The 24,432-nt window shown below is 41.0% G+C and overlaps 1 protein-coding gene across 4 annotated transcripts in view; it reads left to right on the top strand.

The window, feature by feature from the left end:
• Nucleotides 1–24,432, top strand: part of PTPRE (protein tyrosine phosphatase receptor type E) — a 108,760-nt gene that overhangs the window by 18,461 nt on the left and 65,867 nt on the right. The window contains exon 1 of one of the 4 annotated variants that reach the window (XM_080401522.1): nt 9,048–9,172. The exons of 1 other annotated variant lie outside the window; for it this stretch is intronic. In XM_080401522.1, the coding sequence (XP_080257648.1) occupies nt 9,063–9,172 (110 nt within the window). In that variant the 5' untranslated portion in view covers nt 9,048–9,062. Of the gene's footprint in view, nt 1–9,047; nt 9,173–9,759; nt 10,274–19,135; nt 22,379–24,432 lie in introns of those variants that run through there. 2 more of the 4 variants (XM_080401523.1, XM_080401526.1) reach the window with 2 other exon arrangements.

The following is a 24,432-nucleotide window of genomic DNA, read 5'->3' as shown; positions in this document are numbered from 1 at the left end:
TTGTTAACTCTTTTCCCAGTGATCTGACTGCATAGATCCTGCTCCCAGGCCACAGGCAAGCATCCAGTGCAGCAGATCTGACCTGGCAGCACCAGTCTCTGGGATGGGAAGGGGGTTAATGACCCTGCTTGCAGTGTGCTGGAAAAAACGATTCTGAAGTCTATGCAAATGCCTTGCTCTTTACTTGAGCGCTAGGCAGAGGTGACTGCAAGACCTGCCAGCAGAGCCTGCGTTTCCCTGGCTCCCCAGAGGAGCTGCTTCGCTCATCCCAGTTGGTCTTTCTGGTCTGTTTATCTTCACTTTTGCCCACAGGGAGCCATTATGTGGAGGAGATTTTTGGACAGGAAAAGTTACCAACTAAACAGAGAAGACAAAGGCTGAAATAAATGAACTAACAGTGTTCTCGTTTTGTCGATTTGAATGAAGGCTGTTGTGGTTATGTGAATGTCTTCTTCCAGCAAAAATTTGTTAATAGGTTTCTGCCTGTCCTCAGTTACTTATTCATGCCCCTGAGCCGCCACTTACTGAAGATGTATAATGTTGTTATTTGCAGGCTGGAAATCAGACCAGGGAACTGTTTCCTTTTGGAGGGCTCTTGCTTTTGTATTTTAAAAAATTATTTATTTCTTTTAACCTGGATAGTTTCTTGGGCTGGCTTACAGCAAACAGTTGTGCCAGTGGCAGCGTGGTGTGGAGCGGCTGAGGTGGTCCTCAGCTATGGATCGAGGGGAGAAAAGAAGGAAGGAGTGAAGAGCCTCTGATCTTAGATGTTGTTTTTATTGCTGCTTGTATTCATGCACATGCTGCACTCTTGTTTTTCTGATGCTGTGAGCTGTGCTTCCTTTCAGTGCAATGTTGAAAAGAAGATCCCTTATGGCTATACAGTGTTTTAGATGGCTACATCACAACTGATGGTCATAGAATCATTTAGGTTGGAAAAGACCTTTAAGATCATTGAGTCTGCCTGTTAACCCAGCACTGCCAAGCCCACCGCTGACCCGTGTCCCTGACTCAGCTTACATGTCTTTTTAAATACCCCCCGGGATGGTCACTCTACCGCTTCCCTCGGGAGCCTGTTCCAAAGCTTGACAACCCTTTTGGTAAAGAATTTTTTCTGAAGACAAAAGGAAAGAAATTAAACAGGAAGAAAAATAACCTAGTTATTATGAACTCAATATGAAACTGCTCTGAGGAGCACTGTGTTTCTGTGAAAGCGTAGATGGCTGCGAAGGAGCTGCCCTTTCCTCGGGAAGTAGCAGGAGGTGCTGTAGCCGGTGCTGCCCTTAGGGCAGAGGGAATTGGCATTGCCCAGTAACCCAGGATTCTGACTTCAGTTTGCTGCTTCCCCTGGGTATCCCGTGGCACAGGAGTGTGCTCTCGAACAGGAGCTTGTCATGTTTGTGCTTCATGTGACACTTCTGACTGTCCTAGAAGGAAACTGCCTTGGTCTCAGTAATACTTTCAGATGAGCGTGTTATCAAACCCCAACGTTATTTCCGGATGTTACAAAATAAAGTTGCTTTCAAGACACACATTGCCACATATTGATGCAGACATTAGTCATCAAGTTTTTCTCCTGTTAATTTGTGAAATAACTAAAACTCTTCAATAACAAATATATCTTGGCTATTTAAAAAAGAAAGGAGTCTCCTATGTCCTCTGTGTGTATCTCCTATTATCTTCAGAACAATTTCTCCTCCAACACAGAAGGTGAATCCAGAGCTTCTAAAGGAGAACCCTAAAATGTTTGCTGCAAACATACATCCCTTGTTAACTAGTATTTACATAAAACATGCTGACACCACTTGGGGGAGATTGAGTAGGATGCTTTCTCAGCTGTTGAAATTTGCACATGAGATGGAAGATGTTTTGATTAAAAAAAGGTTAGCTGAATATTTTTTCCATTTATTCCCATGTGTCAAAATCAAAGCAGCGTTTCTCCAGGCGTTTTGCCCATTTTCTTTTTTTGTTCCTCTTGTTCAGTTGTTTGGATTTTTTCCCTCTAGGTTAGGATTTGTTTTGTTGGTTTTTTTTTCTCATGGAGGAATTGAATTGCTTAATGAGATAAATACATGTAAAAATGCCTTTTCAACAGAATATTACTCAGTTTAGATTTCTGATAATTTTAAGTAGTATTTGTAAATTCATTCTTTTATTTATTGGTATAGGCAATGGTGAACTAGGGACAGCCAATGGGAGACCTGTGAGACTTCATCAGTAATGTCCTCCTGCTGTAAGAGCAGTAATGAAAAAATTACAGTAATATTATCTATTTTACTTCCACACATTTTTCTAACTTTACAAGTTTTCTTGTAAGAAGTCATTTTTGTGATAGCATTTTAGTGTGTGGTTGCTTAGTTTATTTTTGAGCTGTATTTCAAAAGCCTCCTGTCAAGGAGGAGAACTCCAACTTTCTTAATCAGTGTTGAAATGACTTCTTAAAAGCATAAAACAGAATCTTATCTTTTTTCCCTGCAGTGAGAAAAAGCATTCCCATTCTCATTTCTTTGTTTTTATTTGCTTCGTATGGATGCTAGTGCTTCTGGCCACTCTGAAACTAGACCAAAATCTTTTTTTAGGAACTAGAGCAGAATTTTCATAATAAACCTGATCCCGTGCAGATTCGGAGCCTCCTTTGGGGGGAAATGGGGGAAGGAAGCTGGAATTAGGGAGGGTTATAAGCAATGTAACTTCAAGGATCCGTATTCTAAAAAGTCTCCACGGATTTGCTACTTCTGCCTGGATTAGAAGACCCCTTAATTTGATTTTAATTAAAGTGATTTTCATTTATTCAGTGCCTTCTTTCAGAGGTCCCAAGGCACCTTAAAAACTTGTGATTATATATGTGAAATGCAAAATGCATATTCATGTGATGCTGAGGTTTCACATTGAAGTTAAAGCTGAAAACCAGTTTTACCCTCCTTTTTTCTATTAGTATTTTTAAAACCTCAGTTCCCCATTACAATGCAACTTTTAAAGTACTGTAGTTGTACATGTGTGATCTCAATGAGATTGCAGTCCAAAGTGTAAAAATTGACCTTCCATAAATATCTTAATAATGGATTTAAATAGCCAAGGCTTTGTTTTTGAAACCTCATTAAGCTGGAGAAAAAACGTCATGTAAATACCTTTATTTTTTCAAAAAAGGAAATGTACCTATTACAGAAAATTCTGAAACAAAATGCTATGAAAATGACAAATTAAAATGGAAACTGTTACATAGCTCATAAGTAGTTAGGTTATGCTAATTTTCTTTTAAACACCTGTCCTTGATACAATATAAATACTCAGAAATTAAGAAAAAGATTTCCTAGGGACGTTTGTACTGTACTACATTTTACTTGTGTACTCCGCAATAGCTACTAAAAAATAGAAGAATAGGGTGGTCAGCTGGGAAATAACCAGAAAGAAAAATAAAAACCACCAAAGTAATTTAAAATATGGGTATTTGCTGTGGAATTAAATCTGATGATCAGCATGTAAACCTGAAAGAAGTCCAAGGAGTAGTATGGGTAATGCAGTCTCAGAGATGAATTTGATGCCCCGGCTAAAGTGATGGTGATGGAGCCAGTGCTGGGGGAGAGGAGCAGCAGAGAGGGGGAGGCTGGCAGGAGCAAAGACGCACAAATGCTGAATTTTTCCAAAGCCTGGAAAAGTTCTTTTAGTTTTGGAACAAGTGCAAGCGGTAGTGGCAGAGATGCTAAAATTTCTTTTCATGCTCATTGGTTTAGACAGCTCTGAACTAATGCTGGGACATTTTGTAAGGACCCACAATCTGCTGGAGGCAGAAGTTCTCTGAGTGCTTTTGCACAATGTAGGCAGTTGTACAAATTCAGTAACTGTACCATGAGTTTTTAATGCACGATAATTAAAATAGAAAACCAGAACAGAATCCTTAAAAACAACTTAGACATATTTATTTTATAATAAAATCATGTCTTGAAAAAAATGGGTCTTCTACTGTAGAAAACCTGAAACTTTTGCTTGTTTATAGAGAGCCAGAAATCTCACTGTTCAAGTTAGGGTAAGCAAAATGCCATTTTTGACATTACACTGTTTTTTGAGGATATTACACCAGAATTGCAAGCAGCATATTTTCTTATAATACCATTTTTGTTTTCTAAATGAATGCGGCAGTGTTCATTTCTATGGAGGGGTTATTCACAAGGAGTTCACAGAACTTGCTCAGGATCTGGGAGGAGGGTAGATGGCTGTACTCAGCAGTTTGACAGAGGATGGGATTTTTTTAAGGGTTTTGAGGGTTAACTTTTGAAAGGTTGAGGTCTTAGTGTGGATATCTAATGTACAATTAAAAAAAAAATGATGTAATTGTTTACAGCAGCTACAATTCTGTAGCCAGTTGACAGACATCTGCCAAAGCTGTCCAGGTAGGGTAGAGATGGTGCTGGTGGAGGCTGCAGCTGAGTAGCAAGAACAGTGATCCCGCTGCATGGATGGCTTTGATTTGCAGGATTTCCCTCTGTAACACTGGAATGATTCCATTTCAGGTTTACGAATTTCTTTTGTTAGTTTTTCTTCCACCAAAATTTCCCAGACCTGTTCCCATTCTCATGCTCTCTGCAGTCAAACCTGTAAAGTCTCAGTCTTATTTTCTGGTACAACCGGTCAGTAAAGGTGGGTGAAGACATGAAGGCTGGCATTTGCTGACGCGTTAGTGAAACACGTTGTAAGGTAAAGTGTCTCGTAAGGGCAGGTATAAGCCTTCTTCTGCCTGCTGTGTCCTCTTCTGTCCTCTGTGGTTTATGGTGGTAGCAGATTTCTGGTGGTTGAGTCTTTAGACCTGAAGTGGCTTGCTTCCAATGAAAAGTTGCTTGCAAACTTTGACCTGAGAATCCATGGATTTCTGTTTTCTGGAAACATGTTTAGGCAGTAGGAAGACTGTATTTTAAAGTACAAATGACAGTTGCAAAGTAAAGCTGGAAACTTTCTCCCCCCACACACACACACCTTGTTTTTAGTTGACTCCTACCTTGATTAACAAGTCTGAATTAGAAAGGTGGTTGTAACTGTCTTATGAAACCACTGTGTCGTGTTGCTCTGTAAATGGATTATAATGCAGGACTGGTTTGGGATTGTGTTCATCTGAGACCAAGGAACATGCTGCTGCAGGGTGATTTCTTGTGAAATTGTGGGCTGTTAAGATGATGGACTTAGCGGGAGCAATCCACATACAGCTTTATTAAGGTCTAGTTTATGCATTTGTGGTGAAAACCATAGCAGTTGTCTATTTTAAATGACTTTGTAAGCCATCTGTATTGCATCTACTGTGCTTCATTGTTCATTTAGGCACAGATGTTAGAAAAAAATGACTGAATGGAGTTATGTAAAACTCCAGTGTGAATTGTTATTCTCTTTGAAATGAGGATGGTGTCCTCTTGTTTTGGCTCTGGGGAGGTTAGATGAAATGAGCTTCCTAGAGGAACATCAAATACCACAATTTGCAGCTGACTCTGACCCCAAATGCTTTGTGAGAGCTCGCTGTTCTCCATCCCTTTAGTAGTGCTACCACCGTGTGGCATCATCATGAATTATGATCCCCAGGAAAATGGCATTTACATTGTGTGTCACTGCCCATGGGAGGACATTGACATCAAATAAAGTGCCATCGGGTTGGAAATCCAGTTGAAGATCTGTATCCTGCTGTCCTGATGAGCTGCTTCAGGGCAAAAGGGTGTAGAGAAGTGCCTGGAAGTTATACAGACGTCATGAACAGCCGTGCAGGCTTCCCACAAAGCAGTGTTGACTGTAGTTTAGGCAGTGCCATTGTATTTTGCAGATGAGGGGAAGGTATGCGGAGGGGAGATTCCCGAGATAACCCATGTAACAGCTGAGGGGTTTGGCTAGTGTCTGCTCTGGAGAAACTTCACACCTCTGCTACAATCAGGAGCTCATCTGGGAGTTTAAAGCTGGATATGCAGTGAATGCTTCAAAGCTGCTGTCATCTCACCCGTGCATGAAAGCAAGCTCCTTAACGAGCACAGGGTAAAAGTAGTTCTGATAGTTACTGTTCTAAAATATATTTAGGAAATACTCCTGACTTTGCTTGACAGTCCCTGGAAAACTTTATCTAAGGTCCAGCTTTCCACAGAAGATTGAACGAGGTGGTCTCCCGAGCTTCTTGCCAACTTCAGCTTTCCTATGATCAATTTTAAAATCACTTGGCATGTTTCTTTCAGGACTTGCAGCCTTCTCAGTAGATGCAATTAAATTAATTTCGGGTGGAAAACAGTGCTTAAAAGAAGCCTTTGGAGGGCACATGCAAACTGATTTCAGGTATATTATTTATTTATTTTTGTTTTGGTGGGGGAGGGGCTGGGGGGGCAGACCCCTTTTAATGTATACATTAATGCAGGGTGAGTAACCAGCATATTAGAATTAAATGCAGTTGCACACCCATCAGTGAGTATCCCACTTGAGTTGCTTGTATTTCTGCTGCATTGAGGTGTAGTGACATTTGCAAGTTCGTCTCTCTTGAGTGCTTGTGGCAAATGGTCAAAGCATTGGTAATTGAAGTCTGCTGAAATAACTGCAGGTCTTGAAGCATTTTATATTAATCAAGAAGCAATTTTTTTTTTGCTTTTTTTTATGATGCGGTACAAGAGTGGGATGTTAGTGTAGTCCTGATCTTGTATTCTGTATACTTCTAAAACATCGTAACAAACATCCTTTGTACATCAAAAGGATAGAAGGCATGCAAAGCATGACCTCCGAACAGTGGGTTTTTCCTGTTTACATTGGCCAGGACCCTTTAAAAAAAGAAAAATTATTTTGTCATGAAGAAGACTACCAAATAAGTTCACGTCTGTGGAAGCTTGTGTAAGGTGGATAGTGAAACTTAGCATGTTCTGCGTGTTCTTGGCCTTCCAGGAGATTATTAAGGACTTTTTGCGGTATCGTCATCTTAGCAATGTAGACGCATAGAATCAAAATGAAATGACTGCTACCGTGCTCTAGCAGGGAGCAAGATGAAGTCAGATTTGCCCAGCAGCTGTTTCTCATTTAATCTGAACAAACACAAGAGCAAAGGTCTTTATCCATCACTTTCCAGCGGGTGCTGTTCAGCCGTGCGACGTCTCTGGCAGTGACCTGGATGATGGGTTGAGGTGTCAGCTCAGCAGGCTGGCAGGTGGCTTCACTTTGGGAGGAGCAGATGCTGTGCTGGAGGGCAGGGATGCTGTGCAGAGGGGCATCAGAAAGCCTCCTGCTGTTGGCCAAAGCCAAATGCAAGGGCACGAGGACATGAAGTACGAACTCGGAGAAGAGGGCTTGCAGGGTGGGGGCTGAACTGTAGGCTTCAGCTGCCTGGAGGAAGGTAATGGAGAAGACTGAGCCAAGGTCCACCCCAAGCGCAGAGCGCAAGGGCAGGAGGCAGTGGGCACAAGCAACCAGTTATATGGGGGGAAATTGCAACTGGTTATATGGGGAGAAGAAAATTCCCCATGGGGGTGGGGCAGGAGGCCGGGGGGCTGCAGCATCCCCTCTTTGGAGCCCCACCAGCATAAGCACATATCCCAGCAGCCTGGAGCTCGGCTCTACTCTCAGCAGGAGGTTGGGCAGGGTGACCACAAAGGTCCTTCTCAACCTAAATTTTTCTGTCTCGTTCAGCATTGCTGCCCACCTAAACTCCTTGCCAGGCTGTGTGCTGTTAAGTGACTTGCTGTTGTTAATTGTGAATTTAGGAAAAAAACATAAAAAAATTAATCCTCTGAATGACTTATGAAAGGGAATTCACATTTGTGTGCAATTCCAGCTGCACTTGGGTATATACAGCGTTATTCCAAAATGCTGGAGGTCCTGATGCTTTTTAACATCCAATCTGGTTAATTTGTTCATTATTATTAATGATTACTAGTTTAAGAAAACCTGTTTAGGGTCCATATTGACAGAATAGCATTGCTTATCCCAACAGGTGTTTGTGCTGTTCTGTGGGACTGCATCGCTCTAAACCATCCTCTGGTTATAGTCGTTCATTGAATTGTATTTTACATTAATTTTCATGAAGTAGGTGTACTGTTATGCTTGTGATTTTTGCCATGCTGTTAGCTGGTGTAATACTGGAAATCAAAAACAATTCTATTGATTCAGAGGAGAGTAAAATTTTACATTTATGAAACACTTAAATTATCAATGCTACTACAGACTATAGGGCAAAGTGAGAGCTCAGCTTAAATGTGGAAGGGTTGCTTTCCTGTAGGGTAAACCTGATCAGTATATTCGACTTAGTGAAGCAGAAGCATCATTACAGTCCGTAGTTTATGGTTTTGAAGAAACTAAGAAGTGAACCTGTGTTTCGGTGATCAAAGGTAACATGTTTCAATAGTGGTCTCTCGCCACCATGCATCCTCTGGAAAGAGAATATATACCTGGCCATTCCACTGTGGTAGTATTTATATCAAAAATAAGGCCGTTCCTAGTCCATTAAACCGGGATGTGTAACACCAGAAGCGGTTTGTAAAGGAAATTTTATCTATGTACCTTTGTGTGGTATACATGTGTGAAAGCTACCGCAAAGTTCTACCGTGTTTTGAATTTTCAGTGTTGGAAAAATAAGTCAATTTTGGTCAAGTTGGAACATTTTATAATACATCTACTTTTGTGTTTTTAGTGATGTATTTTGCATATGAGGATGAGCATGCACTATTTAAGTCAGAGTGGTAGAAGTCTTGGGTCTGTGATTATTTCCTTCAGATATTTTTGTTGAAGCAGGGAAGGGTTCCTTTCCACAGAACAGAAGAAGGAACCTCTGCAGGTATCAAGTATCAACAGAAAATGTGTTTAGATTTAGATCATTATAGAAGGATAAGGTTGGGAAGCTGCACGGAAAGATAAGCAGATAAGTTTTGAATTTAATTCTGCTGGGGGAACCATGCTGGTTTACAAAGGCTGCTGCTGAAGGAATCACTAGAAGAGCTCCTGTGGCTTCTTTTGGGCAATATTGAGAAAAGTGCTTAATTCTCGATGCTGGGAGGTGGAGGGACACAGTTAGTGGGCTACAGCTGTCGCTTTTGGTAAAGGCAGCTGGTGCCTGTGGGTAACAGGACATGGCTTACCTGAGCACAAAACTGCATTTCGCTCAGAAATTACTCCCTGGTCTAGACACTGGCAGCAGCCCTGCCTGGGGACCTCCCTGCTGCCGTGGGTGCTGGTGCAGGTAACTTTGCAGGCTGGTTGGGTTTCTGGCAGCACCGTGAGCCATCGGTGCCCCTGGGTGCAGGGGGATGGGTAGAAAGCTGGGGATCTTTTCAGAGCTAGCAAGATCTTTTAAAGATCTCCTTGGCTACTGAGATTACAGATGACCAGCTGCATGTAGAGTCAGCATTTCCCTCTATTTTACCAGTGTGCATCGCTCGTGATTGAGCGGTGTGGTATCTTTCCCTAAAATCTGATCAGGACATGTAAACCAAACTGAATGACTAAAGACCTGCAGGTCCTTTCACCTCCCTGTTTATCCTTTTTCCAGATTACTGAAAAATGGCATTTATTTTGTTTATGTTGTCCAGGTGCCAGTGCAGCTCTTCGTGAAACACCATTGTGAAAATCAGCATGTAGTTAGAGCAGAAAGACTAAAGGGCAGAACGAGTGATTCACCTGCTAGCCAGTCTTCACCTGTGTCCCGTGGTTAAAATGCAATGAAGTCAAGAACTTCAGTTTTATATTTTCCAAAAATGATCTTTTGGATGTGCCCTCCATCACAACATTCTTCTTGGTGATCACTGTTTGTGAAATGAGGAAAAAACCCAGTGGCTTGCTGTTCCACCTAACTTCAGTGGGTTTTGTCATTACTCATGAAGCAAATATTTTGCTTTATTACTGAAGAATTAAATTGTACATTGCTTAGAAAATATTTCCTGCAGGTTCATCTTTCACTGGCTCAAAGGCACTTTGAAGAAGGCATTGTCTTATCACAGTAAGGCATCTTGGAAAGTCATTCAGTGAGCAAATTGCCAGATAATTGCATCGATCTGCTGTTGAGGAAAAATGCTGAAAATGAACTGTTCTTAATCATGATATCAAGGCATTGGTTCTGTTCTCTTAATTAGCATGCTGTGAAATAGGATTCTCTTTTTTTTTTTTTTTTTTTAAGGAAGCAACTTAAGGTGATCTGATTGGCTTTTTATTTTTAGTTACTGCCTTTAGTGGGTTCTGTGAAAGAATCAAAGCTGTGTGCCTCTGTGTGTGAGAGGAAGAACAAAGTCTCCAGGATGTTGATGAATGAAAGTACTAAAGGTTTTTCCATAAGAGAAATGTTGAGGTATATCTCAGGTTTTTGTGTAGCTTTGCTGAAAGTTTTTTTTTCTCTTTGCTTCGACACTGTTGTTCTCCTAAGCGCTGCCCCCTGGCACAGACAGCATGCGCTTTGCTGCTGGACCTCCTGTTAGCAGGAACGCATCTGTGTTAGTGTTCTGTTGTACATTTGCATCTTCTTTCGCTGACCTGGGCAGAGAAGGTGATGTCTGAGTGGGCAGAAGATGCAGAAAGACAAGGAGTTTGGCTCTTCTAGTGCAGTTTTAAAGCTTTTTTGGTGGTTTTGGTGACGGCTGGAAAGCTTCTATTCAGACATGAGGGCGTTCATGTCATACGACGTTTATGACTTAATTTGCTCTTCTCTCACAAATACACTTTCCTGCATAGGCTTTACTTGACCTGTGGACAGCAGGTCTCTTGGAAGTCAGTGTGTTTTGATTTTTTTATATTGTTGGGGTTTGCTCTTGTTTTGAAGTGCTTTTTTGCTGAGTGGTATTAACTTAATATTGACCTAAGTTTAGCTACCATCATTTTTGTTGATTATTAGACTTGGTGTTCTACTTTCCAGCAACTTTTTTTTCTTTTTCTTTTTTTACATATCTTTATGTAGCTTTGTTCCGTGATCGGGCGAAAAATCTAAGACTGAAGTAGGTGCAAAACTGGTTGAAGCTTGGAAATGAGTTAACATCCCATTATTTTGTCTCATTTGTTTTTCAGTAACATGGCTATGGTTCTTTGGTGGCCTTTTAGGAAAGGTATGCAGTACACTTGAGTATGAAGAGAGAAAAACTGAGGATACAATTTCTTTTAAGAACTGCTCTGGTGCTATTTCTGATAAGGCTAAGATAAGTTTTATGAGACAGCTAACTTGCACAAATTGTACATTAATGACTTCAGCTGGAAAAGCAAATCCTAAGCACAAAATATGCATGCCGCAGGGCAGGCTTTTGTAGCTAATGCCTGATGTGATGGGAAAGGAATGGGTATGTTTCAGACACAGGCTGCAGAGCTGCTTGTAAATGTAGCTTGGTTCCATTTCACCCCGTCACTGCAGTATGCCAGATACAGGATATATATATACTGGGATTTTATGCTGTTGAAAAGTGTGTGAGCTGGGGAGAAGCCCTTGGCACCCCAGCAGTGCCTGCTGCAGTTGAGGTCTCTGGGATAATCCTTACCACGCTGCAGGAGTGAGCAGTTCTGCCAGGCATATACTGCACTCGGAGAGCTATAAGAGCAAATTATCCTCATTTCTTCTCTTGATGGAAAGAGGTTGACTTGAATCTAGCAAAATCAGAGCTACCCGTTATTGGTTTTGCAACTGCCAGAAAGATTTCTCGCCAGAAAATTGGTTCAGGTCCTCAATCTAATGAGGCTTCAAGTTATTTATGAGTCTTTCTGAGGCTTCATTAACTCAGGTTTATCTGCTGCCTTTCTGATTTTTCGACAATTAGTAATTGGTAATCTTGACTAAGAAAAAGACCTCACTGTTTTTATGTGAAATGCACAGTCCTACAGAGCGCATGAGTGAACTCTTACCTCTCCTCTTCCTACCCCCTACTCAAGATGAGTGTGAGTTGCACTGGCAGTTGGTGTGGCTTCCCAGAAAGTGATTTCTTTGCTTTTGGAACATATAATAGGCTCTAAATTAGCTTTGCCATCTCACAGAGTGCAACTCTTGGTTCTTTCAAATTCCTGTGAAAAAGACAGTCCTCCAGAGCCTGCTGAACTCCAAAAACAGAATATGGTAAAAATTACCCTGACTGGGAGATAAAAACCTGGTTACTTTTTCCAAAGGTACTGCTAGCCTGGGTTTGTGCTTCTTTTTCAAGCACAAAATTTCTATTTTGTTTTCCTTCTTGTGAGATGTTTCCCCATACACATGAAAAAATGAAATAGCTGAGGATGGGATTTTGAATTTAATCTCATGCATAATAGGTTTCAGGAGCCCACTTTTGAGAGCAGGGGCACCTGAGTGATGTGAGTAGTGCATCAAAGGCAGCTGTTAACCAGGTTTAAAGAAGTTGAGACCCAGTTTCCCAAGCTGGGTTTTCCCATGCCAGGGCATGGAGTATGCTAACGGTGCACTTGTAGGAAAGAGGGGGAAAATGCAGAAAAAAAATATTCCTGTAACTTCCCCTTCCCTCCTTCCTCAGTATTTGTAAGCAGGGTGTGATGAGTCTGAGAACTGTATATTAAATATTTTGTTCACCTTTTCCACAAACAGATTTTCTCTTATTATTCCCTGGGATAGAAATATATGGCCAGGTTCTCAGTAGCTGCTCTGTTGGGGGGGGGGGGAAAGTGACTTCACTCTGTTGAAGCTTCAGCCACTCATGGATCAGCCTGAGCGTTTACTTTTCCAGTCACAGGAGGAAAATGTTGATGTTATAACATGGTCAGAGTCTCTCAGGTTATTCCATTGAATCTGTGGGATGAGCACTTATCACATGCTACAGCTGCAAGCAAAATATTCAGCAGTCAGGGTTTCCATCACCAGGGTGGGACTATACAAACAGACTTAATTTATGCTATAAAAAAGCTCACCGTTTTTATTTTGGCTGATATATTCTGAAAGACAAGTTTGGCAGACAGCAGCGTTCAACTGATCCGAAAAAATGGATCCCATGGGCCAGTGGCGTTTGTTCTTGGGCATCTCTGCATCAGTTGGAAAGCAGGTAAATAACAGGAAAATAAAAATGATGTTTGTATAATGCAGTTTAATGAAGTGTAGCTGTATTTCTAGGTGTGTGTCATCTTTGGGAGCACAGAGGGGACATACAGGGGATGTTGTGTGTCTCCTATGTTGTCATGCAGGGGTAGATCTGCCAGGGACACGGCTGGAGGGGCAGGGGGGCAGCAAGGGACTGGCAGGGATGGGAGACAGGACTGGAGTAGGGGAAACATGTCTAATGTGCAGGTCTTGCTTGAAATGTAATTCAACTAGTGGATAGACATTGAAGACTGAAAACGATTTTAAATTACTTTTAGTAGGTTGTCCATTGATTGATCTGAAATAATCTCTCCAGGAGTATTAAATAAAAAATAAAATTTTAGGGGGAGGACAGCAAAATATCAATTACTTGGGTGAAAAGAGAAATAGAAATATGGAAGAATGGAAATAGAATGTGAAGGGTGTCCTTCGTTAGTCTCTTGGGCCTATATATATTTTATTTTTTTTCCTTACCCTAAAATACACATGTGTGCGTCTTGTCTCTATGAAGCTGGTACAATGGCTTGGGCTTAAATGAATGGGTGTGTATTTGTGGTTTGAGTGATTGTGGGTCCAGAACGTACACAGGATAGAAACCAAGATAATGTTCCCTGGACCAGGAAACACAGACAACTAGGAGGGTGTTTTAAGTGTTCGCTGCTTTGAAAGATTCCTTGTTTTGGAGAAATTAATCTGTTACTTAACGGTAACTGATTACTCAAAATATAAGCAGAAAATGCAAAACAAACAAAAGAAGTAAAAATCATAGTACCTGTGAATCTGTAAATTACACTGGTGATTTCAGTGATGCTATTTTAAACCTGTTTCATCAGAAAGGGTTATTAAAAGGAAGTAGGGTGTACTGGTTTAGTTTCATATCCTCTAGGGCTAAAAGCATCATATAAGTAATTTTAGGGTCTTTCTGTGTCTGACAGAAACTAAAATTAAGTGTTTATGTTTCTGTAGCCTAAGGCAATCTGAGCTCATCTGAAAGGTTTATAGTTGTCTTATTAGGAAGTTACTGTTTAATTAGCTATATCATACTGGCAGCATATTTTTAGTACATCAGAAGAAGTAATAGGAATATACTGTGATGCATAATAATCTTGTCTTCATACTTGTAAAACTGCAGTTCTGGTAAAAATGTCACATTCTTTTCCATATGAAAATAAAATTCATCTTCTGAAATGGCCCTCAAGGCATACGGTATCTATGTGCAGGTGCTCCCTTGTTCTGCAGGTAAGTGGCAGTATGGGTGTGTGTGTGTGAATTTTGGAATAACAAATGTTTTGTGTAATATTCCCTGGTAAAAGCCTGAAAGCAGCCATGCACTGTGCAAGCATCAAAGTATGTATGTACACACTGTGTCTGGGACCTCAGGACCCCTCAGTGTCCCCGTAATCCCTGGGTGGGGGACGGAGCCATTCCTGGGAACCTCGTGATGCCTTGGCTTATGCCTCTGCTGCAGTGTGAAATGTGCTTTTCACCTGTCCTTGCATTCTCCCCGCAAACACACCCCTGCTTGTGTTTTATCCTCAATGTATAATGTGAAACAAGTGACCTAAACATCATGTAAGTGAATAACGCGATGCCAGGCTTGTCTGAAGTGCAGGGGAGTGTGTGTTTGTGCATCCTCCATGTGAGTCTGGGCTACCAGCAGGTTTCCCGTAAGCAGAAACAGATGGCTCGGGCAGCTGCAGAGCTCTTGCCAGCTTCCTTTTTTTCAGAGGATGCCGTAAAAAACACTGGGGGAGAAAAGAAGTCCCTTTTTTGGGAGGGGGGGTGGGGGTGGGTATCTGCCTTTTCAGAAAACAGCTGGTTTTATAACAGGAGGAATTTTCCTACCCCGTTACTTCAGCGGATGCTGCTGGTGCTTGGCACTGAAGGGGAGCAAGGGCAGGACATGAGCCTGCCAGACAGTGCCGGGCTGGGGGCTGTGCTCTTGCTGTTGTCTGCTGTTGTGGTTGTGAAAACAAAGCTCGCAGATATGGAATGAAGTGTCCTGTATAGACGCTGGATTTTGTTCTTTTAAGTCAGCCTACTTCTTTACTTCCAAAAATAGAAATATATTTCTCTTTGATCTTAGGTCCAGGATACAGTCTCAGTCCAAAAAGTTATTCTCATGGTAACACAACCACATTTGACTGAGGGGTATTTTCCACCAAAAAAATATTTTTGGATGGAATAGGCCAGCATTGCTAAACACAATGGTCAAATCTACAACTTTTGTTATGCATTTCACTCTGAGGAGCTTCCAAATGGGACTGTCCTTTGTATTTTCTGCACATGGTGTCTTTGAGACAGCTGTCAAGGGCTGGTGGGAAAACACTCGGTCTTTTTTTATCCCAGTCCTCAAAGGAAAACATTCCTTTATGCAAAAATCCAACTTGCAGAATAAGGAAGAGAAATCCTTGCAAAATTATGTTTGGGAGCTATAACTAAATCTGCTGAAATACCCTGAGCAGCACTCAAAATTTACTTGTGCTAAATATTTCCTAAGAGTATACTTCTATTTTATTGTGTTATTATTGTACTATTAATCATACTTCTATTCCTTAGTAAATATGTTCAAGAGTAACAATTCTTTTTAATACCATGTCTTGAAAAGAATTGATAAGGATATGAATGCTGACTGGCTGTGGATGTTAAGTGCTTTGCCAGGGATTTGAGATACATGTACATTTTATCAACAGTAATGCCATCAGGAATTCCAGTGATGATTTTAAAACACATGAAATAATAAAATATCAATTTATTCTGGAGAAAGTATGACAGTAAATGCATACTGTTGTTGACACCAGATGTCATTGGAAAGCAAATATTCTTTAGGTTGTTTATTTGTCAGCAACAGAAATGATGACAGCAACCTATAGGAAAATCAATAGCTGGATTTTCCATCAGTCACTGCCTCTTGCCAAACTGCTATTCCTGAATGATACTGCTTCAGATTAGCATATGTTTGCATGCTTCTTTGTTAATTAATGTTGTTGATATTTGAGGGGGAAAAAAAGGGGGGGATTGCGTATTAGTAGCGGATGGGACAAACAGCAACTACGAGAGTGAGGTCTGCTGCGCTGCTGACGGCTGCGTTGGGAGCATCAGTGTTTCCTGCCCCAGCACGATGCAGGCACGGGTATCCAGGCAGGGTTGCCTTCCTCAGTGTCATCGTCACTTGTGCTTTGGGGAGGAAGCCTCATCGCCTCTTGATTTATTTCTCATTGTATTTTCCCAGTTACGGTATATCTGCCAGTTCCTCTTCCTTCCCCCTGAGTGATGCTTTCAACCTTTTATTGCTTGAAATTTCCTGCTTGAAATTATCTGCTAATTAATCACTATGTTGCCATTTTTTGATTGAAGCCCAGCTCCTACCAAACTCTTTGTCTCCTTCCAAAACGAAAAAAAAAAGGAAGAAAAAAATTGAGACGTACTTAAGAGGACTTTATTCATGAATGAGCAATGGCAGACTGTAGTCTTTTGGCTCCATCTGCTAATGCTGCCGTGGGGAGTTCTTGTACAGGCTGTAATTTCTCTTCCAACTCAAGCTGCAAACTGACTTTATACATCTGATGCAACGTACTGTTCATACCTGGTGAGGTCCCAGAGGAGCCACCAGTCTTTCTGCTGGTACCAGAGTTGGCCAGTTTTCTATACTGGATTTTACCTTCAGTGGGTCTTCCTGATTTTCCTTAAATACATGCAGTTACAGCTGTATCTCAGAAATTGGCTGGCATCCATCTGCTCCCGTCCTCCTCCTCTTAGTCTTGTTTACCTGTAGTTGGAAGTGCATTTTTCTCTCTTCTTTCACCCACTTACTCCCTTCAAACCTCGTTTGAAACTAGTAAGACAGTTATTTACTGCGCTAAGGGTCAGGCAAAAAGAGAAACTATAGCAAAAGGAAGGAAGAAGTGTCGTTAATTGCAGAAAACAAGTACTTCTTGAAGTTAATTGAGGTCTGAAAGAACCTATGCTGGACACATTAACATCAGTGAAACTGAATATGCTATTTGCTAATTGCAGTGAGGGTAAGCAGCTCTCTAGATCCAGACTACTTCAGATATTTTTAGTTGTTCCTTTAGTCATCAGCTTCCACTTCTCTCTGTTCCAGGCACCGGTGGGAAAATGCAGCAGCCCTTTTCTCCAGAAGGGTCACGCTGTGCTGAGAAGACGGGATTTTTTTCACTTCTTTTTTGCATAGAGGGCAAACGCAGGGTTTTGAGCTCTTTGAATTATTCTGGCTAATACTTACTCCCATCACAAAACTGTAATGTTTCTCAACTTTTCGAGGATTACTAGGCAAGTGTTAAGCAGGTCTGAGTTTGAGTTGAAATAACGAACCGTTGCTCATGATAAGCAGCTGAACATGTTCTCTAATTAATTATGTTCTGTCTGAACTGCAACACTGGGCAGAACATGAAGCAGCAGACCTGGAAATGTGTCTCCATCTTCCAGCAGTCTGCTGGGTTTTGTACTGAATTGGGTAGCTAGCAAAAGTCCGAGCAATTTCCAGGGAACGATGGAATTGCTTTGAAATGACTTTTAACACTTGCCCTCACCCAGCCAAGCTTTTCATCCGAGAACGGCCTGCTTTATGGGTCTCCCAAGTGGTTCTGCGTTCTTGTGTATCTCTTAAATGCGCTAAACCAAATGCAGTTGGATTATGGTGAAGAAGTATACCGTGAAAATGTATATAAAGGTTGTAAAACTCTTAGTTAACTGTTTTGTTTCCAGAAAGATGTTCTGCTAATTCTTGAGGAGGCTTGTTAACTGGAGGCAGGGATGTGGTGCTTTCCTGGAGATGAGGATGTTGATGTGAGCGTAGAGGGGAGTATCCAGGGGTTGCTGAGAGCACCCACAGATGTGAGGGATGGTTGGGTTGAACTTCTTCCTTTCCCTCTGTTGGTGGCCTAGGCTATGCTCACATGATCACGTTGGCAGCGGTAAAAGCTATGGTGGTGGTGGTCTGAGCAAATTGCTACAGTGAACTCTGCTCATGAGAAGAGTTTGATTCTAAAAGCAGTTGTATGCTACAGCTTTTTGTAACTCCTTAAATCTACAGGTTAAGGTGATGAAGAGGAAATTCAGTATTTTAGCAGAAAGTCTTGGGAGTTTGGACTTTGATGGGGTCAACGTATCAGGGCTGGAGCTCTTCCTAGCTGAAGACTATGGCTCATCCACAGTACAACGATCTTTTCTGTTTTTAAAGAACTTGGCTGTTTTTCTCCATGTAAAATTTCTCAAAATAGTTTGAGGTTACTATACTGGTTAATAAAGCCACACTGACTGTAATAGAAATGATTGGGAGCAACCATCAGTCAGAGCTGAATTTGAACTGGGAGGGAGCAAAAAAGTGGCAGCAACAGGAACTCCCTGTTTCCCGTGTCGAGCTGCAGCAGTCACTGCGTTTGGTCAACTGCAGTCCAAGATCTGAGCAAACTTTACAGCTGGCAGGCACAGTTGGGATGAAAAGGGGAATGTCACGCACAGAACGATGTGTGTGGTGTGTTGAAATGGTGTAAACAAGGTCTGGAGGAAGCAGACCCTTCGTTTTCATTTGCTTTTAGTCTATGGGGTCAGAAAAGACCTTGATATTATAAATTGGGGAATAATTATTTTTCAGGTGGTTATTCACGACGATAATCTTCTACAATATTTGTGTCCTTCAGAAAAGCAACTGTATTATGGATGTGGTGTTCTTTGATGTGGACACCGACTAACTCAATCTGTGCACAACTGAAATACAAAATAAAAAAAAGAAAATACAGTTATTACAAGATAACCAGGCTTCACTGTCTGGATTGGCAGTACTTGAACATATGTTTGCTGTCAGCTTGGCTTGCAGATGAAAACCTTAACGTTTCGAACACGGTGGCTCTTTGGGCTCTGTGTGTTAAGGGGGGGTGTAGCAGCCCCAAGAGCCTTGTCTGCGGGCAGGCTCGGCAGTGGCGTTCTTGTTTCAGTGCTGACGATTCCTTTTCCTTTAACTGCTTTAGTGTTTTCCCAGTAACATTTGTTATACCCCATGATTATCAGTGTATACTTACTTAGTAAGTTTATATATTATCATTTAATTATTTCTATTACTACTGTGTTACCAGGTTTGCTAGGCAGGCTGTTTAGTTGTCATTCTAAGGTGCAGAAGTCACTTTGCTCAGCAAGGTAAGGGGGGATTTATGCCGTAGCCCAGCTGGGCATCTGCTCACCATGCTGACGGTGCTGGATGTGCAGGATAACCTACATACACAGTTCTAACCAGCTTCAGCTGAATTGCTTTGACCTCCTTTTTCTTTAACCGTGAGCAGCAAAAGGAAAGGAGGCAGCTTTTTTTTTGTTAATTTTTATTTTCGGTCTGTTAAGCCCCCTCACGTTTATATTTGAAGGGCATTACGTGAAACAGCCTGGTTTGTTGTTATGTGGCAGATTGGTACAAGGGACATGTTGCTGCGAGGTGGTGTACATGCAAACCAGTTCATTAAGAATATATAATCAGGTTTAAAATCATTAGATATTCTCCCGATGACTCCACTGGTGGTGTGTGATTTCTCATGATTGTGAAAGGAAGAGAACAAAATGAAAATCACATCTTGTTGGGGGCTTTTTGTTTTGTGGGGTTATATTTGAACTTGTAAATCTCTAAGTATGTCTTGGCACACGATTATTTTAAGTTTGGCATCAGGAATTGTTGGAGAAGCTAGCACTGACTCTGACTTTCCTTAATTTAATAAAATATTTTCTATTGCAAAAGGTATGACTCTAGGATGTAAACTAGTTTGCACTTTATTTTAATTTTGGAGTTTAATAGTCTAAAAGAGGAATGATTTGTAAATATTGGAAATATTTAATTAAAAATTTGTAAATATTTGGATGTGTATATGTATGTATATACAGACCACAGATCTCAACACAGTTGTGCTTGCAGGATGAGAAGAGGCCATTGCAGCCTCATTATTTGTTGTCCCCCATAGATCCATCTTCTGCCCGGCACTAGCTCCTTCAGGAAATGACAGACCTTGTGCTCGGGGACGGGGGGCTGTTGCAGAAGGGGTGCAGCCCTCTCCTCTGTAGAAGCAAGCCTCTGTCGGGATGCTGTGGAGGTTTGCCCCAGTGGTAATGTGTAACCTGCAGTTCCTGCTCTCACCAGATACTCCCTTTGAAGAGTGGATAAACCTGTCAGTAAATCAGACCGTGGTCTGCTCATCTCTTTTTCATGGGGGATAGATAGAGCATGTTTTGAGAGTGCCAGCCTCTGCTTTAGTCTTCCAGAAGCAAAGACAAGTATAGCAGCCAGCTCTGTGGCAGGTGAACTAGACAATCGTGGTAGGTCCCTTCCAGCTGAGGTATTTTGTTCTGTTTCCCCAGAGTAAAACACTGTGGGTGATGGGACTTTGCACCTTTGCCTGAATTTATGAGTTGCAGCCTGTTGTCCTATGTGGGACCTTAGTAATGGCATGGTCCAAAGTCTTACCTTTTCTGAAAGAAGAAAACGTGCTGCTCAGGGTGTGTCGGAAGCAAGCCTGGGTGGAGGTTAATGTGATGTGACTAGTATGAATAAATGCATCTCTTGTTCTGATTCAGCAGTAACTTGGCTGGAATAAATGGAGAATGTTCTCAAGTCAATATTTTAGTACGTCCAAGTTGTGCACAACAACAGGAGCGATGCAGATGTTGACTTGTTGGTAGGAAACTAGAGGGTAAGAATCTCTTTAGCAGTTTGGGGAAGTTTTCCCACTTGGAGTCTGCAGGAAGCTGCTGGAGAGACCCCTCCAGTTAGCCCAGCTGCAGGGTCAGAGGTTCCTGCTGGGCGGCACTTCCCCTGCCACTTCATGTGTTGGCTCCTGGCAGCACCCCTAACACCAGCTGGCTGTAGCTCTGTCATCCTGCCCCCACCGCCCCAGCAGAAGGCAGTGGGTCGCTTTGACGTGGAGTGGACAGGCCTGTGTGAGGGAGCTTCAGCCTGCAGCCAAAGGGCTCCTCTCCCCAGCTTGTACCGTGACCAGGTGGGAAGCTACAGAAAGCCATAGAAGCTATACTGCAACATCACCATGGCAACCAGCGAAAATAAGAGACCCTTCTGGAAAAAAAACCAAACCAAAACAAAAAAAGATTTCAAATTTTATTGCATCCAAGAATTAATCAGTGTCTGATTGCAGCGCTAGCACATCCATGTTTCAAAGTTTCTTGTCAACAAAACCAAATGGTGATGGATATTTATCTAACGCTCAGGGGAGAGTACTTGCAAGCCTGTCCCATTGCTTCAAGAAAAAGAAATGGGATTAAGCCAAACAATCTAGAAGAAATACTGCATTGATTACATTTATAAAGCTACCAAGTGCAAGATTAAAAATAAAAAAAAATCTGTTACTATCATCAATTGGATGAGTGTAGCCCCCATGAAAAAATCAGAACACCTTCATTCTGTAAGTGAATGTTAAAGTCTAGGTTTTGGGGTTTATTTTAAGACATTTGAAGAAGTAGCCATGTATCCAGTCATTTTCTGAATGCAAGAACCCTGTTTTTAACATAGGAATCCTTTACCAGTCCTCAAGATACCAGTTTGCTCTAGTTCTTTATGCATAAGTCTCTGAAATTGTTGGGGTTTGGGGTTTTGGGGGGTTTCTTTGGGTTTTGATATTTTTTTAATCAGGAAGTTACTAAATTATTTAAACTGTTTCACAAAACTCAGAACCATGTAAATAAAAATGGGGAGTTTGATAATTACAAGAGCAGTGTGCTGTTGAGTCAGAGCTTATTTTGCATAGAATTACCATTTCATGTCCTCTTTAGCTAAGAAACTGAACTGTGTAGGAAAATACCATATGATATTACATATGGCATTTTAATAACACTTATTTTACATAGCTTCTGCTTAGCCTAACCAATAAATGTGAAATGTAAAATTTCAAGATGTCTTACCATTTCCAATGGAAAGTCAAGTTCACTTGGCAAGCTAGACTGTGCTGCTTTATTTTTTTTTTTAAATTATTTTATTTTATTTTTTTTCTTTGAGCAGAGGAGTGAGTCTTGTGCCTGTGGGGGACTGTTGCCCTGTGGTTATTTGTCCATCAGCTCACCTTCAGCCAGGGTGCCGTGCCGTGCATGCCAGCAGCGGGGCTGTGCTGGGTGACCTCCTTCCTTCTCTTCCTCCTCTAATCGCAGTTAGTGACAGCTTCTTCTGAAACATGAGTTCAGGTGAAGATTAGGGATCCTTTCATGTTATTTCTGGCTCCTGCATTTTAACTGTTGATCTGTGTTGGTGAGAGAGGGGAGAAAGACGCAGAGTAGATGAGAGCCTGCAGCCAGCAAATGGAGAAGGCATAGGAGACTGGAGTGAGATCTGAAGACACTACTCTGCTTGGATTTCTGTGTGTCTGTTATAAATGAAGGCTGTAGGTGTTTTAACAGGTAAGAGTTGATTTTTGTTCTAGCTCATGACGTTGGTGTGGGGAAATACATGAATCTCCCAATACTTCTATGCACTGGTCTGAATGGTTGGAGTCTTGGGTTTATCTTCTGGCTTTACACAAGGTACTTGTATGTTTTAGTTTAAAAGCCTACATCCATACATTTGTAGGTACTTAAAGGCACTCAGAGTTGCCTGGTGAAACTTGCCAAAGTATTGAGGTACCAGACTTCAGATCTAAGATACAGGATATTTACCCTTCCACAAGTACCTTTATACCAAATTTGAAGACTTGATGTGGTGTCTCACACCTATGATATTTAGAAGTAAATATGAACTGTTTTTAAATTATAGCTATGGATACTGTGAATTTATTTATGCTTTTGTCTAGAAACATTAGACCTTGAGGGAACTTGCTGAAATATTTTTAGCCTTCTGCATAATTTGGGAAGTACTACTTCTACTGTAGTGTATAAAATGAGTTTCCAAGATGTACTGTGAATTCAAGAAGATAACGAGCAATCATTACTCAGAAAAACATACTCACTTTTTTTTCATAAGTGTAATCTTAGCATTAGGTTATTTTCAAGAAAAATATTTTGGTCTGTTAAATCTGCCTTTCCTAAGGTGGAGAAGTTGAAGCTGGTGATAAAGACCTGACCTCTACCCCTTTATTCCCATTATTAACATTTGAAGCCTGTGATGGTTTTCCTCTGTTTGTTTATGCATGGGGAAAAAAAATGACAGTGGGATTGATCAGCTCCATATGCCGTTTCCTTCCCGAGAAAGTAGAATGATTGGGTTTTTTTCTGAATGTGTAGATAGGACAAGTATTGGATATATATCATGTTGATTATTCAAACCTGTTATTTTTAAAAAACCATCGTAGCCACTGTGATATAAGAACCAGGGATTAAGTTGTCTTCATTGCAAAGTAAACAGTCACTTAAAATACTGACAATTAAAGAATATTTAAAAACACAGATTTGAGAGTTCTCAAGTTTCATAAAACAGTGATTAGACTGAATGATACATAATTTGTACTCATGCTTAGCTGCAGAGATACAGCCTTGGATATTACTTGGGCAAGTAATACCCAAGTAAACAAAACCTTTTCATTTTTTTTAATCAAAAGTCATTACGGTTGAACCCTGCCCAGCATTCCCATTTGTAGTCCAATACAGTTCTGTGTCATTCAGAGATGGAGAAAAATCTCTGGCCATGCTTCTAAAAAAAAAAAAAAAACCAACACAAAAAACCAACACACCCACCCACCCCCCACCCCCAAAACAACATTATTTAATGATTACTGTAATCTTAGGTTGTACTGCATTTGAACAAGCAAGTCTTCAAGGACACTTTACAAGTACGGTAGTGGTAGATGTTAGGCTTTGGTCGAGCGTTTGAAGTTATATTTTATTCAAAGAACTGTTCCCAAGTTAACATCAAAATGGAACAATTTCTGGTGATCTTGAACATTTCTGAGATTGCTCTGTGAATTTGCAGTTGAGTCCTCAGAATTATTCTAGATAACCACATTACTGATGAGACTATATAAAATACATGTCTAAAACAGCCCCAAAGAAGACTTAAAGGTAATTCTAATGCTTTTGGCTTAAATTTGAACAGCTTTGCTGGGTTTGCATGAAGAATTTCAATAAATATGTATTGGCTCTATTAGCTTAAGTGGTTAGAAGAACACAGTGATGGGAATGGATCATAATCCTTTGGTTAACAAGAATGGAATAGGGAAGTATTATAGGCTTACTGCAGCCGTTGTCAGGAGTATATGCTATTAGGCTGCTTTCCACAATGTGATATAGTCTTTCCCCTAAGTTGATGTATGTGTTGCATATCGGGAAACCCTATTTTTTGGGTATATCTAAGTGCATTCCAGCAGATGCATTCAAAAGTTCTGCACAGCTGCCGTTTTCCTGAAGTTATTCACAATTAAAATAATGTAATTAAGTAACTTAAATATGGTCATAATGAAAATAATTTTTGTACCCTATGTTTACTCTCCAGTTGTGACTTTAGCGTGGGCTGCAGAGCTATT

This window comes from Falco punctatus (assembly GCF_963210335.1).
Source record: "Falco punctatus genome assembly, chromosome: 9".
In the NCBI taxonomy this organism is placed as follows: Eukaryota; Metazoa; Chordata; class Aves; order Falconiformes; family Falconidae; genus Falco; species Falco punctatus.
Note: the sequence above shows the minus strand (reverse complement) of the source record. Positions and strands in the feature narration are given on the sequence as shown.